Below are 19960 nucleotides of genomic sequence, written 5' to 3' on the forward strand. Positions count from 1 at the left end.
AGGGAGGATGTTTAGCTTTTTAAGCATCTGGCTTAGGGACCATCAGCTGATGTCATCACACTCCTTGCCAGCTGATTGACTGACTGCCAGGCCCTCCATCTGTCAGCCGTCTAAAGCAATCATGCATCTTTATCATAGGCTTTTCTTTCCCATGTGTTATTTTTCTGGCCTTGCTTTCTCTGACTCCATGGCATGCAGAATAATACAGGACCTTTCTACCACCAGCTACCCTGTGGTAAGGACCCTAGTGACTTTTAAATACATTGTTTACTACTTGGAAGTGCTTGTATACTGAAAAGCAGGATATAAATAATTGTAAACTAACCAACAAAGGTCCGTACAGTTAAAGTTATGGTTTTCCCAGTAGTGATGTATGGAAGTGAGGGCTGGACCATAAAGAAGGCTGATCACCGAAGAATTGATGCTTTTGAATTACGGTGCTGGAGGAGACTCTTGAGAGTCCCATGGACTGCAAGAAGATCAAACCTCTCCATTCTGAAGGAAATCAGCCCTGAGTGCTCACTGGAAGGACAGATCCTGAAGCTGAGGCTCCAATACTTTGACCACCTCATGAGAAGAGAAGACTCCCTGGAAAAGACCCTGATGTTGGGAAAGATTGAGGGCACAAGGAGAAGGGGACGACAGAGGATCAGATGGTTGGACAGTGTTCTCGAAGCTACCAGCATGAGTTTGACCAAGCTGCAGGAGGCAGTGGAAGACAGGAGTGCCTGGCGTGCTCTGGTCCATAGGGTCATGAAGAGTCGGACACGACTAAACGACTAAACAGCAACAACAACAAACTAACCAACAAATACTACAATTGCTTACATGTACCCATACTTCCTCTTGGGTCTTTCACCCCCAATCTTCTTTAACCACCACCTGGGTATGGGGGGCACTGAATTGCAGGACATCTTGAGGGCAGTGCCCACCCAGTTGCACACTTGGCCTGCTTTTTGTAGGGTTCCAGCCTCATATAACTCTAGCATGTTTGAATCTGATTTGTACATGAAAGGGTCAAACAATAGCGTAGGCTGTTCTGCTAGGCTTAGCCTATGTCATCACTTCCCACCTTGTAAGGAAATGGGCCACTGAGCCTTCGTTATCTCTTTCTCTCCATGCAATTTCCAGCATGTAAAGAACTCTGAGCTGGACATTCCAGCACATGGCTTTAATCAGCCTTTTTTTTGTTTCAGACCAGAATGGAACTAATGTTTTTCCTCTACCAGTAGTTCAGAAACTTCTACCTTCTATAACTAAGCAATGTTTTGACTGCCTATGCATCTTTTATGACTGCTGTGTGGAAAAGCACATGAACTTGGCCTTTGATGAGTTTTGTAAGTAAACTGTTTTATGACTTACCAAATATGTGGTTTATCTCTATGATAGGGAAGTGGGATAGCTTGGAAAGAGCTTTTAAAGGGGGACATTTTGGGGCAGAAGGGCATATTTAAAAGGTTTTAGAGTCTACATTTCCATGCTTTAACATTTAACATGTTTTGTGATGCTAAATCTCTGTTAGGGTTCTCTCACTAAAGAGTACTTGCCCCAAACTTAGGTCTTGGCTTCCAGGATTCCAACACTTTCCCTACATCCTTTCATTAGGGTTAGATCGCCATGTAGTGACACATAGTTTGGCAGGAGAGAGGTGAGTATATACTGCATTTAGGAGCCATGCTTAGGATTGACCTTTGCAACAGACTGGCTCTTTTCAAAATGATTTTATTACATACTTGGAATTTACCAACAGAGCAGAGCAAGGCTAATCTTCTAAAAATGCTTCAAGAGTTCCTTTCCTGCTTAAATATGCACAAGATTGTAGTCTGCAACTTTAAGCTTTGCAAGAGTTGATCATCAGATTTACAGTGCCAGTCTAGGCATGTCTACTCAAAAGTGAGTCACATTGAGTTCAATGGGATTTACTTCCATATATGACAGGGATAGGCAGCCTTCGGCCCTCAGATGTTTTGGCCTACAACTCCCATGATCCCTAGCTAACAGGACCAGTGGTCAGGGATGATGGCAACTGTAGTCCAACAACTCCACATCTGGAGGGCTGAAGGTTGCCTATGTCTGATATAAGAGAATATTCTGAGGATACATCTGTATTTGGCTATATTGCTTTTTATTTGGAATACTGTATATACATATATATTTAGCTACTACTGGTTTTGCCACAATTTTCTAGGATTGTGTTCTGCAGGTGAGCCTTAGCATTGCAAGATGTTGGTTATTATAATTTACGGTAATTGCACAGTGAAAATCTGCACTCCACTGATCCCGTTTCAGTATCAGTATCACTGCAGAGAATTGGGCATGAAAGACCAAGGGAAATTATGAATGTATGGCCTTGAAGGCTAATTCTAAGATAGCACAAACCATTTCTAAGAACATGATCATTTGGAACTCCTTGCCTACTGAGATCAAACAGATGTCTTCACTGTACTCTTTCTGATGCCTGCTAAAAACATTCTGGTTTAGACAAACCTACCTAGATGCTTAGAAAGTTGAAATAATTTTAATCTGTTTTAGTATCCTAACTTTTGCATGTTGCAAAGTAGGGTTGTTAATTTTTTCTTGATTTTTCTTGGGTTTTTGTGTGGGTGTTTTATCTTTTATCTTTATGCTGTGAACCGCCCTGAGATCTACAGATGAAGGACAGTATGCAAATTTAATAACTCATAATATATATATAAACCGCTTTAAAGTTTTTTGCAGTGAAGTGGTGTATACATTTTATGAAACAAAACAACAAAAAGACTGTATAATATGTTTTCAGCTTAAGTGCCATGGAAGTTCAGGTGGGAAACTTGCAGTTCCCATGCTTCTTGTTACATGAGTGGTTTTGTTAGCACATTTCTAAGCAAACAATTTTTTACCCTTATATTTTCCTCGTTTTATTTTTCCCCAGAAAATTGGTTAAGGGTGCAACCCTGTACAGTGTACACATTTATATCTGGGTAAGTCTCAGCAAACTCAATGATGCTTTGTTCTGTGGAGCCGAGAAGCTCTGCTGCAGTAAGGAGGGAGAAAAATTAACTACATTGTAGTTATAGAAAAGCATTTGCATCGACCCTGTAAGGTCGGCCATTTAAGTGTTGCTGGCATCTGTCTCAAAAGACAATGGAGTGCACCTCCGGGAGTGAAGTCAAACTGCTGTATTAGCAGTACAGTGGTGCCCCGCAAGACGAATGCCTCGCAAGACGAAAAACCCGCAAGACGAAAGGGTTTTTCGTTTTTTGCGACGCTTCGCTAGACGATTTTCCCTATGGGCTTGCTTCACAAGACGAAAGCCCATAGGGAAATCTCCGGGGACCTCTTTTAAATGCTGGCGGTGGGGAGCAAAGCCTTCCCCCCCCCTCCGGACTTCAGAAGAGGTCCAGGAAGGCCGGCGGGGGCGAAAGGCTTTGCTCCCCACCGCCAGCATTTTAAAAGCGGTCCGGGATAGCAGGGAAGCACTTCCCGCTATCCCGGACGGCTTTTGAAGGCAGGCAGGGGGGAGCAAAGACTTTTGCCCCCCGCCCGCCTTCAGAAGAGGTCCAGGACCTCTTCCGAAGGCGGGCGGGGGGCAAAAGTATTTGTCCCCCCTGCCTGCCTAACCGGGGGCTTTTAAATCGCCCCGGGACTGTCCGGGGCGATTTAAAAGCCCCCGGACGGCTTTTGAAGGCAGGCAGGGGGGAGCAAAGACTTTTGCCCCCCGCCCACCTTCGGAAGAGGTCCTGGACCTCTTCCGAAGGTGGGCGGGGGACAAAAGTATTTGCTCCCCCCTGCCTGCCTTTCCGGGAGTGCGGGAAGGCAGTGCTGCCTTTTCCGCTCTCCCGGTTAGGCAGGCAGGGGGGAGCAAAGACTTTTGCCCCCCGCCCGCCTTCAGAAGAGGTCGGGGAACAGACTGTCCCCGGACCTGGTCTGAAGGCGGTTTCCATAGGAACGCATTGATTGATTTTTAATGCATTCCTATGGGAAACCGTGCTTCGCAAGACGAAAAACTCGCAAGACGAAAAGACTTGCGGAACGAATTAATTTCGTCTTGCGAGGCACCACTGTATCAAAGTGACCTCCCCAGGCTGCAAGCCTGGGCAAGTTTGTAAGATGGCCCTGGGCTGCCCAGGTGACAGGATCCTGCTCTCGGCCTCACTGATGTGGTCCAAAAGAAAGCAGAGCAATACGTTTCTGAGCACAATTCAAAGTGTTGGTGCTGACCTTTAAAGCCCTAAATGGCCTCGGTCCAGTATACCTGAAGGAGCGTCTCCACCTCCATCGTCCTGCCTGGACACTGAGGTCCAGCGTCGAGGGCCTTCTGGTGGTTCCCTCGCTGCAAGTAGCCAAGTTACAGGGAACCAGGCAGAGGGCCTTCTCGGTAGGGGCGCCCTCCCTGTGGAACGCCCTCCCACCAGATGTCAAAGAGAACAACAACTACCAAACTTTTAGAAGACATCTAAAGGCAGCCCTGTTTAGGGAAGCTTTTAATGTTTAATAGGTTATTGTATTTTAGTGTTTTGTTGGAAGCCGCCCAGAGTGGCTGGGGGGACCCAGCCAGATGGGCAGGGTATAAATAAATTATCATCATCATCATCATCATCATCATCATCATTATTATTATTATTATTATTATTATTTGGCACCAGCTGGAAGGAGACGTCATCCAACTGTCTTAGGGACAAATCCACTCTGTATTTGTGTAAGGTTTACTTCTTAGCCTTTTCTTCTCCTGAAGATATTCCACAAGGCAGAGGTTTTAGGATCAGAATTTTCCTTCACTGCCCTTCACTTCCTTCTGCAGCATTCACAGAAACTGCCTTTTTATCTATTGGACCCAGTCTGAGTCTTGTCAACTCAATCTGCTGGAGCCTGTCTTCGCATGTAGGAGAACCCACTCACTGTGGGTTTGAGACCCATCGGCCACCATCCCCATGCAAGGTTGCCACCTTACTGCACCTTATGGACAAGCAGACACACAAGATATTTTGATGCCCAAGGCAGAACATCCCTAATGGCAACTCTTTTTGTGGCATTTAAAAACAACAATAATAAACTAGGCTATTGACAATTTGCTGCTCTGTGGCGGTACCTCCAATTCTTCTGCTTCAACAGTTATGTTGCTTCACCCTACCTAACGGTCAGGCTGGCCTTGAGGCCAGGCTTGGGTTTACTGGAATGCTTCTTTCCAGGAAAAAGATACATTGTGTTGGGGAGAATTCGCACGGGAAAATAAGTGTTGCTTCATCCTCTTCAGGGCAAAATGAAGCAGATTATGCACTTGCATGACAGACGGTGGGACTCCATCTCTGGCTATTCCTCATCCGAAGGGAATAGGAGGTGCCGATTCCTCTCGAGCTACAATAAACTCAGTGAGGTCATGGGACAGTTTTTCCCTCCCCCTCTCCTCATTCCAACTGCATGATGACACTAAATCCTACTACTACTTTGCTGAATTGAATTTTGAAGGCAAGCCAAAAGAGAACGTTTTCTGGGACTGGGAGCGGCTAGGCACTTTGGCCAAGCTAGGGGGACCAGCTGAAGGGAGGAGACTCTGTCCACAGTGCAAATGAACCGAGTGCCTCAATGACAGTGAAGGGAAGGAGTTGTGTCTCCATTTTTTATTTTTTCGCAGAGGGGGATTTTGTCAAGGCATCTTTCTAAGCGAGCAATCGACATAGTAAGTGGGTACAAGACAGCACATAGATGTCGGGAGGTTAGAAGAGAAGAAAGGAAAGGGAAGACAGAGTTGTGTTCCGTTAGAATTATTTTGAATTGTGTGGTTATCAGGTAGAGCGAGCGAGCAAGCCTTCTGGTCATAGAAAGTGGGGAGGGAGATAAAGGAGCCTGCTGGACATCAGTTGGTGAAAAAACAAAAATGAGCACAAAATTTGCAAGTAGCTTTAACTGATTGTCTCTCTTTCTTCCTCAATTTCCAGGGATGATGGCCTGTGGAGCTCAGAAGCTGCTGTGTCTTGTAGCTCTCATTGCCCTGTCAGCTGGTGAGTCTATCCGGTGGAAGCTAAAACAGGATTTGCCATATTTTTCCTGATGCTTATATGCTAATATAGAAGCTATTGTTCTGTGATAAAAAGGATTTGATACAGAAGATGCACCAAGGGCAAGAGAGGACAGGAGGAGGAGGAGACCAGGCTAGGGTGAAAGGGACATTTGCCCAGGGGCAAAATTGACATGGAGGCTATTTTATACTGACAGAATTTAAGTTCAGAGTCAGTTCAGTTTGTGCATGTGTGTGTGTGTGTACTTGAGGAGCATGAGTTTTCATTGACAAAGGTTGGGTGGCCAACTGTTATGGATGCTTTAGTTGCGATTCCAGCGTTGGACTAGATGACCCTCAGTGTCTCTTCCAACTCTACAATTCTATGATTCTAACATTTTATCAGGTGCTGAAATGAAGCAAATGACAACAAACATTTTAGAAGGAAACCTCAGTGGAATCTTCATCTTAATAGCAATAGATCATAATTCCTTCTATCACATTAAAGAATCCAGTGATTTGTTCAGGCAACAAAATATTTGGATCTGTCCTTTTTCTGCAATCTCACTTTTCTTCTGTCTGCCTGAACCAACTTACCTGAGGTCCGTCACCTGCGGTCTTTGGTGGACTATAGACTCCTCTCTCTTGATAGAACAAGAAATTAATTTAATTAAGAAAGGAATGCATATCACTTTAAGATTTCACCAAAGAGCTTGCCTTCCAAATTGAAAAAAACTTTCATACTTGCTGTTCATCCAATTTCAGTATCTGATAAAGTGAATTGTAGACTAAGGAAGTGTATGCTTTTAAAAATGAAACAAGCTGGTCTTTTTTTTAAAAAAAGCATTTTCTTTTAAATTTTATTTACAACGTGAATGTTCTGCAATGTGATGTTCTGCAATGTTTTCTATGAGTCAGCCCCTGCCCCAACTCAGAGCTTTTTAAACATTAGCTCAACCCCAGGGTAAGCTTTGCAAGTATAGATATATAAAAACTTTAAAAGCAGGATCTACAGCATAACACTACAAATTGGCTGCAGGCTATGGCTTATTTCTACGCTATTGACATGCAACCTCAGATATAAAGCCCACTTAGTGTTGTGGGGCCTATTCCTGTGTAACTGTGGCACAAGAGTTCAGTGTAGTTTTTAGAATAATTTCCCCTTTTGGGGGAATATTGAGACCTGTTCTGTGAGAGGGCTGGGAGCCACGAACACAGAATTCTCAAAATTGTCACTAAACTCCAGTTGCCATGATTCTTCAGGGGGAAATGCCATAATAGTTAAACTGGTCTAAAACCAATAGAGGTTTTTAATCTAACTGTATCTAAAGGGCTACTCCATCACCTTGTTGCCTGCTGTTTTCATCTGCCGATTGCTGCTATGCATTGCCAGTTTTACAGCTAATGCAGCTGTTTCCTCTTGTCCAGTTCTGCAAAGAACCTTTCCCATCTTTCAACTACCAGGACAATCACTTCCCTTGTCCTTTTGTAGTTTCAAACAAGCAAAGCGTGGTTTTGCAACCTTCCCCTTGGAGCAGAGCAGGGCTGGCCCATCCATGAGGCAGACTGAGGCAGTCACCTCGGGCCACGGAATCCAAGGGACAATTACCCCATGGGCACCCTGCCACTGGAGAAGTGGCGGTGGCAGCTTCTAGATTCCAGAAGGTATCGCGAGATCTCACCAGAAGCCACTGGAGAAGCAACTGCAGTGGTGGCTTCCGATCAGGGGTGTACGAAGTGGGGGGCACAGGGGTCGGGCCGCCCTGGGTGCCACTCTGGGGTGTGTGTGTGTGACAAGATGACCCCTGCCTCCCCCAGCTGTAGAGTGGCCGAGGGCGCATGCAGTCAGTATGTGCACCGCATGTGGTGTCTGTACGGGCTTCCACTCTCACACGGTGTCCATACGGCCACGCATGCGCACTCCATACAGGATGCTGTACATGTGCAGTCTGTATGGACATCGCACGCGAGCGGCAGCCCACACAGAGTGCACATGTGCGGCATCCTGTAGGGAGTGCATGGGCTGCTGCGCATGCGCAGTTGGAGGTTGGAGGATGGATGGCGGATAACAGATTGAGGTTGAATCCTGACAAGACAGAAGTACTGTTTCTGGGGGACAGGAGGCGGGCAGGTGTGGAGGATTCCCTGGTCCTGAATGGGGTAACTGTGCTCCTGAAGGACCAGGTGCGCAGCCTGGGAGTCATTTTGGACTCACAGCTGTCCATGGAGGCACAGGTCAAATCTGTGTCCAGGGCAGCTGTTTACCAGCTCCATCTGGTACGTAGGCTGAGACCCTATCTGCCTGTGGACTGTCTCGCCAGAGTGGTGCATGCTCTGGTTATCTCCCGCTTGGACTACTGCAATGCACTCTATGTGGGGCTACCTTTGAAGGTGACTTAGAAACTACAACTAATCCAGAATGCGGCAGCTAGACTGGTGACTGGGAGCGGCCCCTGAGACCATATAACACCGGTCTTGAAAGACCTACATTGGCTCCCAGTATGTTTCCGAGCACAATTCAAAGTGTTGGTGCTGACCTTTAAAGCCCTAAACGGCCTCGGTCCAGTATACCTGAAGGAGCGTCTCCACCCCCATCATTCTGCCCGGACGCTGAGGTCTAGCACCGAGGGCCTTCTGGCAGTTCTCTCATTGCGAGAAGCAAAGCTACAGGGAACCAGGCAGAGGGCCTTCTCGGTAGTGGCGCCCGCCCTGTGGAACGGCCTTCCAGCAGATGTCAAAGCAACAAACAACTACCTGACATTCAGAAGACATCTTAAGGCAGCCCTGTTCAGGGAAGTTTTTAACATGTGATATTTTACTGTATTTTTGGTTTTTATGGAAGCCGCCCAGAGTGGCTGGGGAGGCCCAGCCAGATGGACGGGGTATAAATAATAAATTATTATTATTATTATTATTATTATTGCGTGTACACCACTGAGCAGCTGGTCCCCGCCCCTCGGTGTCCCGCCCCGGGTGCCAGAGATGGTTCCTTCGCCACCACTTCCAGGTTCTAGCAAGATCTCAATGGAAGCCACTGCTTCTTCTCTGTTGTGGACTGGTTGGACGCTGAGGAATGGTGGGAGAAACCAGCTAGGGAACCTCCAGGGCAAGACAGCTCAAAGTCCAGGAGTGATGGTGGGACGACAATGAGTGGTCAGAGGGAGAAGAGGGAGAAGACTGGGAGGGGGAGGTTTCAGAAGCTGACGAGGCAACGGCTTAGTGAGCTGGGAGAGTCTGCTGGGAAAGTGAAATCCAGAATCAGAGGCAAAAATTGAAGCAAGAGGGAGGCCAAGAGGCAGAGATGAGTCAGGCCAGTGAAGAGTCATGGGTGTCTCACCTTCCTTATGCAACAAGCTCCCCTCCCTCCCAGTCTCCCAGAACCAGAAGAGGCATGAAGAGAGCAGAGGAAAGTTAGCTTCATGAAGGCACAGTTTCAGGTTGCCTGGGAAAGGCCCTGGAGAGGAAGGGACCTTCAGTCTCAGCAACTGCTTCATGGGGGCCAGACCTGCCAGAGATGAGCTGCTGTGCCCATTAGGCATGACACTCCTGTGCAGATCCTGTCTTTGCTAATAAAGAGTTAACTCCTACTTGGTCTGTGTGGTTTCCCGCTGGCTCATTTCTGTCAGGCAGCTTCTGCGTTCTCGTGAGATCTCGCGGACCTCTCACAAGATCTTGCCAGAACTTGGAAGTCACAGCCACACAACCCCAGCAAGCGAAGACCGGCAGGTGGGCCGAGGCGGCAGTGGAGGGGCAAAGGCACCTTTCCGTTGCCTCAGGTGGTGAAATAGGATGGGCCACCCCAACAGCAGAGAGAGGTTCCAGGATAGCGCTGCAGGTCAGTTTTGTCTGGAGGAGGGAGGCCTAGCAGCAACTAGTGTTTAAATATCCATTAATTTGCAAATGTACATATCAAGCAGATAGCCTTCCAGCAAGCAGGCAGTCTAAAACAACTGAAGCATTCCTGAAGTTGATCGTTCTATCAACTTATCCCACCTCCCAATGTTAACTTCAGCCAGTGCTTTTTTAAAAACACCACCACCACCACCACACATTTAGGGGTACTCGCATTTTCCTACTCATATTGAAATACTGCTCCTCAATAAGGCCAAACTTAGATTCACAAAATGTTTAGGGGTATGCATACCCCTACATCCCCCCAGAAAAAAAGCACCGACCAGCCAATAGCTGGGCAGATAGCAATGGGCTTTATTGCATCACCCATATCTTTCCCTTTAACTTCAAAAATTCAAAGCAGCTGTAGGAGGTATTAATTTGAACACAGAAGCATCACCAAGGATGGGAGGGATTTTAACCCTTTCCTTTGCTCCCCTAACAGTTGTAATATTAGTCGCAGGGACAGATTTTTACTGGGAAAACAGCACAGGGGGAGAAGGTTAACTGCCTTCCAATATGAAATCAACAGGCACACACACAGCTGTTGTTTTATAAATGTTAGGAAATTCAATCACAGACGTCCTTTATCATATGCAGTTTGACCTTGATATATTCCAGATGTTTGGAATGTTTGTTCATTAATTGGGAGACTCCACAGATTGCAACATGTATAAAGCTATACAAAATCTAGAGGGGAGAGGGGCATTTTGCATAACAGAGTATTATGGCTGTAACAGTCTAAATTCAGTCAAAGAGTCTTTCAGCAGCTTAAAGATTAACACATTTATTATGGCATAAGCCTGGGTTTGAGTCTACAAAAGTGTATACCATATTACATTTGGTTAGTTTTTAAAGTCCCATTTATGTGGGTAAATAAATTAAAGTTGAATCCTGAAAATGAACAGGCCTTATATGTTTTGAGTTCTCAAGTCTGGTAGGTGGAGAGGTGACATATTCTGCACTGCCCTGGAAGGGTCAAGTCCATGCCTTTGGGAGATGGGGCTTGTGGATCCAACCCTGTCCTTGGAGGCTCATGCAGCCTCAGTGGCTGGGAGTGGCTGGTTCACCAGGTACAGTCTCTCCTGGACAGAAGGGGCTTGGTCACTGTCAGGGCAGGCCTGTCCATGAGCAGACTGAGGCAGGAAAGGACTGTTGTTATGATGGCTATTTTTTTATTATTATTAGGCTGTCTGGCAGTAGGGTTTTTATTATGTTTTTATCATTGATGTTCTGTAATGTGTTTTTAATATTGTACACCGCCCTGGGATCTTTTGATAAAGGGCAGTATATAAATTGAAATAACAACAACAACAAACAATATGCTGACATAAAGATATTTTGCTTTGCTGGACCCACCTATTCTGCTGGATATATAGTGTTGTGTTCTGGCTGCGCTTTAATCTTTGTAACTGGTTTTATATTACTGCATTGTTCTAACCTGGTCTGAGATCTTGTGGTGAAGGGTGCAAAAAGTATAAACTCAGTTTTCATTATTTATTCTTTTTCCTCCAAATAAAAACCCACACACACACAAAAAAAACACCTGCATGGCTCTCTCTCTTGCCTCCCTTTCTTTAACAATGTGGGAACTGCAGTTCCATCTTTGGTGGGGGAAAGAGTAAGGATATCGCTAATTTGTTGCTCTTGCTTTCTTTTAACACATGAGAATTACACAAGGGAAACAATCTTTTTCTTTGTCCTAGACTGGTTTCTGCCTGTGGCCATTGCTCAGGACGATCCTACAGGTACGTTTCCTCTAATTCTGCACCAATGCTTCAATCCTAAACAGATGTAAAAAGGTAAAGGGACCCCTGACCAGGAAGTAAATCTCACTAGACTCAGAACTAATCTATACAGTACTTGTGAATTATAACATTATATATGTTTTTATATAAATGTGACACCAGGGGGCTCTGTACAGCAGCCAATGGAAAACTGCATGGAGTTATATAGTGGGGGGTTTTTTAGATCGGAGTAGATTCAGCCTCAGTCTGCATAATCATGTTTAGTGCAGTTATGCAACTCTGTAATGTGATGTTTGAATTTGTGTGTTCATATATGGGTAGGCACATATTAAGGGTCTATATGGGACCTATAATATGGCTGTGTGTGTGTGTGTGTGTGTGTGTGTGTGTGTGTGTGTGTGCACGCACACACATATATGCATAGGCATGTATCTGAGCATAAATCATGCATGCCCATATAAAATATGATATTCTGATAATGAAATAGGACAGCATGCATGCTACATCCTGTGAAACAGCCAGAGTCCCTTCATTTTCGAATGCTTGCTCTTTGTATAGTACAAAATATCACTGAAAGTGCAGAGTGCACACTCAAGCAATGCTTATTAAGAACCATAAAGCACAAACAGTACTATAGCTGGCATTGAAGAATGCTCAAAGCAGTTGACGACCGGCTTCCGGATAAGGTCCTGCTTCCAAGAACTTCCTCAGATAATAAGACTTCAAAACTGTTTTAAGGCCCTGATTGCAGTTTTCATAACTGGGAGGACTTCAGGGATGTCTATCTCTCCAAAGAATTTACTTTATTCCAAGAGGAATCAATACCACTGCAAAGGTCCAGAATTATGGGCAGGCAAAGACCTTCCAAAAATGTATACTTTACAAGTATTATGATATTTGTCAGCGGCTTAGAGCATTCTTCAACGATTTTTGTACTGCATGGTTCTTTGTAATGCTGGAAAGTATGTACACATTGTGCTTGTACTGATATTTTGTCTACTTTATTGTAAACTTCCCTCATTATTATCTTGTTGTACACAGCCGTGTGTCCTTCAGCATTCTTTTGTGGTTTTGCCAGTTACAATGTGACAAGCAAATATTTTCTGGAGAATTTTAAAATGTGGAACTGAGAATTTGCCCAATGGCAGCAGTGTGTGGGTTGTGGGTGGGTGTGTAAGTAAAAACAGCCACATCATCACCCCCTCACCTCTGAGCCTGACCTGTCCTCAGATCCACTAGCAGAATAGCCTGATGGATTTGAAATTGTTTTTATATATCAACTTGTTTTAATTTTTTATTGTTTGTGTTTAACTGTAAAACAGCTGCAAGATGTTTCATAGGAAATGATTCATAAAGAGAAACAAACAACGGTGTGCATAGCTCTGCACCAAACAACTGATGGCTACAAACCTGTTGTCTCTTTTTTTTCAGATGCACCTGATATACCGGGTGATGTGGGTGAGTTGAGTTCTTCTTGTTGCACATCCACCTCTAGTGTCAAGGCCAATTCGCACATGCTGCTTTCTATGTTTATGCCTAAGATTTTGTTGATTTTTTTAGTGTGCAGCTTAATGAAGAAGACAAACCTCTGTTTGCAAACACAGGTATCATACAAGTACAGTGGGACCTCGGGTTACATATGCTTCCGGTTACAGACTTCGCTAACCCAGAAATATTACCTCGGGTTAAGAACTTTGCTTCAGGATGAGAACAGAAATCATGCTCTGGTGGCGCGGCAGCAGTGGGAGGCCCCATTAGCTAAAGTGGTGCTTCAGGTTAAGAACAGTTTCAGGTTAAGAACGGACCTCCAGAACGAATTAAGTACGTAACCAGAGGTACCACCCTCAGAAGTCAAATGGAAGCTGTTCTGGAAATCCGTTCAACTTCCAAAACGTTTGGAAACCAATTTGCAGCTTCTGATTGGCTGCAGGAAGCTCCTGCAGCCAATCAGAAGCCATGGAAGCCCCATCGAACGTTTGGGTTCCAAAGAACATCTGCAAACCAGAACACTTCCAGGTTTGGAGCCGAAACGTCTGAATACCAAGGCGTTTGGGATCCAAGGTACGACTGTATGTGCATCACCAGGTCTGCCAAGTGAACACTTGGTGGGAGTCCCAGGTTGCTGCCACATAATGTGTGGAATGCTCCTTGGGTATATATATATGCACATCCACACTATAACATCCCTTCTCCTTTCAGCAGATGGAGCTGACCCTGCAGCAGGAGCAGCAGATGTGCCAGGTCAGTCCCCATTTCGGTGCACGCAATGCCTTGTCAACCTTCAGTGTTGGCACTTTGCTGCTACAAGTTAGAAGATTGCTATACAAGGCCTGGGGCTGGGGCTGCAGTTTGCAGCTGAGCACCCTACCTGCTTCTCTTTCCCCGATCTGCTCTGGTGAAGAAAGGGTTTGAGAGCACTTAAGAGGGGAGGAGGGAGGGAGTGGGCAGGTGGATGAGTGCCTACCAACATTTTCTCCCGATGTCTAGCAACAAAGTTTGCATCACGGGCTCCAGCAAATGCTATGCTGGCAGCAGTTCAGTAAGGATCTAACTGGAAATTAAAAACAATAATTATTTGGGGTTTATTTATAAGGCAAGCAACCTAGTTGCATAGGCTTCCTGACCCACAGTTTGGGAAATTCATCTCCACCCCCATCATTCAGCCCATACACGGAGGTCCAGCGCCGAGGGCCTTCTGGCAGTTCCCTCCCTGCGAGAAATAAGGTTACAGGGAACCAGGCAGAGGGCCTTCTTGGTAGTGGCACCCACCATGTGGAACACCCTCCCATAAGATGATGAGGAAATAAACAACTATCTGACTTTTAGAAGACATCAACCCTGTTTAAGGAAGTTTTTTATGTTTGATGTTTTATTGTGTTTTTAATAATCTGTTGGGACATGCATGGAGCTGTGGGTTAAACCACAGAGCCTAGGACTTGCTGATCAGAAGGTTGGCGGTTTGAATCCCTGTGACGGGGTGAGCTCCCGTTGCTCAGTCCCTTCTCCTGCTAACCTAGCAGTTTGAAAGCACGTCAAAGGTGCAAGTAGATAAATAGGTACCGCTCCAGCGGGAAGGTAAACAGCATTTCTGTGCGCTGCTCTGGTTCTGGTTAGTCATGCTGGCCACAGGACCCGGAAGCTGTACGCCAGCTCTCTTGGCCAATAAAGCAACCCCAGAGTTGGCCATAACTGGACCTAATGGTCAGGGGTCCCTTTACCTTTACTTTACTAATATTCTGTTAGAAGCCGCCCAGAGTGGTTGGGGAGGCCCAGCCAGATGGGTGGGTTATGATATTATTACTATTACTATTATTACTATTATTATTATTATTATTATTATTATTATTTGCTTTTAAACCCTTTCCCTTTTCATTCCAGGTGACACTGCCCCATCAACAGCACCTGGTAAGTTCAATTTTGTTCTCTATCCCTTTCTTCTGCTGCTTGCTTTCCCCTGTTCAACCAATGGCCTGACTCACACCTGACATAAAACCATAATTTAAAACCAAATGGGGTTAATGCAGATGATTGGCTTGGTGGTGCACATTGCTCAAAAGGTTTTCATGACGCTTTTCTCTCCCCACACCCCTCCACTGTGCCTTGCATTATCCAAACTTGGGCTTGTAGCTTATTTCCTTCAGATAAACCAGAAATAAACCCATATTTGTTCTGGACTTAGCGCTCACGGTGTGTTTGGAAGGAACAAACCATGTGCCTGAGTTCAGACCACACAACGAGCCAGATTCTTATTATTTGATCTGTGGTTTGGTGGCAGAGGAGGAGCATAGCAGAAACCTTTGAGCAGGTTCAAGCAACTGTTTTAATCACAGAGCTTCCAGAAGTTACAGCAAACAAGTCTTCATCCATTGGCAGTAAGGTGAAGATGAAAAAAGGTTCCAAACGACTTGAAAAGAAAAGTATTCGGTTTCCTTATAAAAATGATGATGTTCGAGCACCAAGGCGTTTGAGAACCAAGGTTCCACTGTAGTTGTTTTTGAAATTTGTGGGTCAACATTGTTCCTGGGTGTATCAGTGCCGAGAAATGCACTCATCTGCTGTGAATTTCATGAGGTGCTTTCTGGTTCCTGTGTTAGCAGAAAGAATCCACACAGTTCCACATCTGCATATTAAATATTGGCTATTTCGATCCATAGCCATGTTCAGGCATTTGTCTGAGCACACACAAGCTCAAAGGGTGGGCAGCTGCAGGGATATGTGTGCAAGCCCCACCTCCTACCCCATGTGTCTGGTCCGGTGTACGTTGGCCCCAGATTTCCTGTGCTAAGCAAGGAAGGGGCTTTTTGGTTTGTTCATTTTATTCACGTAGGCTGGGGATTGAGTGGGCAGGACTGAGTCATGTGCAGATACTGACCCCATCCACATTTTGGACTTTTACTTCAATTAGAGTCGCAGAGATTCATAATGTGCATGGTTCAAACACTGTTTCCCTTATAAACTCATGAAAAAAAGTATAGCCCACTTAAAACACACACGTCAAAGTGGCTTGCAAAAGTATAGTATAAAAACAATAAACCTGAACCCACAAAATGTATTAGCCAAAGCTCAAGGGTTAAGGGCAGTGCTACTTTTCTAGAAAAAGAGGTGCTGGAACTCACCATGAACACCTCCCTTGTTCTCTTAGAATGGCAATGGCGCCCAACTGAGAACTGCCGGATCGGAGTTCCTATGAGTTTCCCCTGAAAAAGCCCTGGTTAAGGGTTCTAATGGAAACAGTGGGGTAGCGTGGGGGGTGCAGGGGGGGCCAGCCGCACCCGGCGCAACATCTGGGGGTTAGGGTTAGGGGGCGCAAATCCACGGGTTAGGGGGCGCAAATTACTTGCCTTGCCCCGGGTGCTGACAACCCACGCTACGCCACTGAATGGAAACCTCTATTGTGCAGGAATGGGTTTTCAGCATCTCTTTGGGTGAAAGCAAGGAAGGAATGGTGTCCTCCCCAGGGTCTGTGGCACAAATTGGGCCAGTCATTCAGAGGCTCCGTTTCCCAGTTCTGTGAGCCCCTTTTGATCTCATAGGGTAAATCTAGTGCAAGGGTAGCTACCAATACATCTGGAGACGGCTTGGTGGCGGCAGGAATTTTAAAGATGCTCAGATTGTCTGCTTGATGCGACATATCACTCCAGCATTGAATTGGTGCGAATTTGACTAGCCTTCACTATCTCCCAATAAACCCACAAGACAGAGAGACTGCAAGTTGTGTACATTTAAGTCCATGGCCACCACTGTATGCAGGGGTGAACGAAGGCAAACCAACACCCAGGGCAGGGGGAAACGCCGGCTGCGCATGCGTTGCACCGTTACATACAATCCATGTGTGGCGTCACTACATATGACGCATGTGTGGCATCGCTACGTAGGACGCATGTGTGGCATTGCTACGTATAGCGCATGCATTATACGTAGCGGCATTGTACATAGCGCCACCCAAGCGCCGTATGGACGGTGGTGGGATCCTTTGCTTGTGGCTGCAGCAGTGGCGGTGGGATACTCCGCTTGCGGCTGTAGCGGCGATTGAGGGATCCCACCGCCGTCCGTACAGCGCTTGGGCGGCGCTGGTGTCAAACTGCTATGTACAGCACATGTGTGGCGTCACTACATACGGCACATGTGTGCAACACTGCGCATGCGTTGTACATAGCGGTTTGCCGCCGGTGCCGCTCGAACACCATACAGACAGTGGCAGGATCCTCTGCTCACAGCTGCGGCCGTGAACGGAGGATCCTTCACATGCAGCTGTGGCAGGGCGATGGCTGCTTGTGCTGCCGTGCCTGGGGGCAGTGGGACGAGCACCCCATGGGGTGCCTTCTTGTCACACACACACCCAGGCATGACACCCGGGGTGCACCGCCCCCCCTTGCGACGCCACTGACTATATCTTTTGGGAATAAATTCCAGTTTTAACTATTCATTGTGTGCAGAGGTACTTCTTTGTGTCTGTCCCAAAATACTACAATTTGTGACATGTGGTGCCCAAAAATCTACTCAAGTATTCCAAATGTGTCTGCGCCATAAATTAATATAAATGTGTTGTGATCATGACAGTTTCATTTTTGATCCCTTTCAATCCGTAGCATGGAATTTGATTTCCTCACTTGATGTTTTCATGGACTTACCCACTACAACCTCAGGATCCTGTTCCTAGTCAGCCACTGCTAGTTCAGAAGGTCTTCCCACTTATTTTCCAGCTGGCTTTCATAGGTGTCTGTTGCAGATTGAATATACCGCCAAAGTCTGCATGACACAGCTCTGCAATGATTTTATCCCCCGGCATGCTAAGTTGCTTGCGAAATATTTTCTGTGGGTGGAGTGCACAAAATTCAGCATGTGAATAGGATGGCATGGTGTGAGCAGAATGAAATTTTACTCTGCAAGGGGAAACGGTAGAAAAGTTACTGCAAGCCAGTGTCATTAAAGGAAATATCTCACTTGGTCTCTTGGCAGTCAGTTTCAATGAACCACCATCCCGTTGATGTAGCCACACTGATGGCATTAACTTGAACATGTCCCTCTTTGTTTGCTCCCAGACTGCCGTGAAGAGCAATTTCCTTGTACACGGTTGTACTCTGTTCATAAGCCGGTGAAGCAATGCATCAGTTACTTGTGTGTTACCAGGTAAGAAAGGAAACGCTCTGGTAGAAGCTGAGAAGGTTTAGGAATTTTCTAAAATTCTATGAGTCTACAAGATAATACAGATAGTTTTGGCAGGCATCTTTGGATACGATTTCTTACAATGATCTGTGAAAAGTAATTACTATTAATTTAATTTGTTAGTTGCCTAACAGGGCAATCTCTAGGTGACTTGTAACCAATTTTTAAAACATTTGAAAATGGTTAAACACCACAACCGCCAACATTTAAACGACCAGGAGTCATTTAAAGGGGCAGCTGGTATACCATGGCAGAAAGACAAAAGGATGAACGCCACGAGTGGCACAGGAAGCTGTGAACTATCACTGGAATTTCCCGCCCCCACCAGATACTAACCCACCCCATTTTTAGCACGGTTTGAAGCAGGAACTGGCCATCTATTTTCATCCATTTTCTGCAGCCGCAACAGCTGGAAACTTGCTTTTTTGTCCAAATGAAAGTTTCACTTGATCATATTTCTCAGCAATTACTCAGCGTGCAGGGCCATTATCTGTATTCCAGATATTGCTGGTTGAGGCCAATGGTAGTTTTGAGTAATCTAGAGAACACCAGACTCTCTAGAAGGCAGATTTGGAACAAGGAAGCAAAGGGCAGGGCAGGGAATTCATACGCCTCCCCTCTCCCCCAGCAACTGCTTATCTTTTCCAAATCACAGTCCCCACATCTGCTTTTCCTGTAAAACAAATCAAATGAAATACTGTGAAAATCCCTGAAACGAGAAGTAATTGACTAGAAATATTATCTTGAAGAAATAAACTAAATAATAAGAAAAAGCAAAAAGCTTAAGGAAAAAATTAGAAAAACCTAAAATTGTACAAATCCTTTACAGGATGCCAGCTACAAATCTCGTTTCACTGAACTATTCAGTTTCCTCAAAAGGAAATAGAAAAATCATAAACTTTAAATGACCAAAATTCAAAAAAGAAAAGAAAAGAAAGGGTAGAACCCCCCCCAAAAAAATCTGAAGTATTATAATCCTAGCTCAACCTAGGTAAAGCGTAGTAAAACAGGCTTGTGTAGGTTCTGTAACATACATTTGTGTGTAATGTGTAGTTAGGCCTTTTGCACCTCTGCTAGCAATGATTTAGCCACAGTTATTTGTTGGTATCAGTTTTTGGTGCACAAGGATTTATGTTCCTACTGTTTGCCTTCTCTCCCCCACCCCTTTCTGGTGACAGTGTCCGTCGGACATACATGATAAATAAGGAAATCTGCTCTCGGATTGTCTGCAAAGAGGATGAAGCCATGCAAGGTGAGTAAAGATGTCCATAGGGATGTGCCCCATAAACAAGGAAGAAATTAAGTTGCTCAAATTCTCTTAGAGGAAGAAGATGGCCAATATCAGAGGTGTATGCCCTTGTGTGAGTGGCCAACATTCAGAGGCAGGCAACATAATCCAAGAAGGGTGTTGGCAAATGGGGAAAGGTACAAAAATGGTGAAGGGCTTAATGGCAAAAGCAATAGTGGAGAAAAGTGAAGACCCAGAGATGTTCTGTCTTGAATATAAGACATTTGTGGTTGGAGAAATACATTGCAAAATTCAGCTAAGTTCAAGTTTCAAAGAACGGCTGTTTCAGTTCTCATACTGTTCCTGAAAGTGCAGATTCGATAGATTGGCCTTTAAGTGCAAGCTGAATTGAATTTCTTTCCCACCCCTGCTCCCAAGAAAGCAAGTTGTCCT

General features: G+C 45.4%; 1 protein-coding gene and 1 long non-coding RNA gene across 7 annotated transcripts in view; one reads left to right on the forward strand and one right to left on the reverse strand.

Moving 5' to 3' along the window:
• Window positions 1-19960, forward strand: part of MFAP5 (microfibril associated protein 5) — a 40862-nt gene that overhangs the window by 16362 nt on the left and 4540 nt on the right. The window contains exons 1-8 of one of the 5 annotated variants that reach the window (XM_081894882.1): window positions 5438-5656; window positions 5916-5978; window positions 11572-11613; window positions 13045-13071; window positions 13813-13854; window positions 14992-15018; window positions 18156-18243; window positions 19458-19531. In XM_081894882.1, coding sequence (XP_081751008.1) covers window positions 5918-5978; window positions 11572-11613; window positions 13045-13071; window positions 13813-13854; window positions 14992-15018; window positions 18156-18243; window positions 19458-19531 — 361 coding nt within the window. In that variant the 5' untranslated portion in view covers window positions 5438-5656; window positions 5916-5917. The other 4 variants (XM_081894884.1, XM_081894883.1, XM_081894880.1 and 1 more) reach the window with 4 other exon arrangements.
• LOC309360337 overlaps window positions 18297-19960 on the reverse strand; it is a 30422-nt gene continuing 28758 nt past the window's right edge. For both annotated transcript variants that reach the window (XR_014164000.1, XR_014164001.1), the window contains exon 5: window positions 18297-18366. This is a non-coding gene — a long non-coding RNA (uncharacterized lncRNA). The remainder of the gene's footprint in view (window positions 18367-19960) is intronic.

The sequence above is a fragment of the Podarcis melisellensis genome (assembly GCF_964234715.1).
Source record: "Podarcis melisellensis genome assembly, chromosome: 17".
In the NCBI taxonomy this organism is placed as follows: Eukaryota; Metazoa; Chordata; class Lepidosauria; order Squamata; family Lacertidae; genus Podarcis; species Podarcis melisellensis.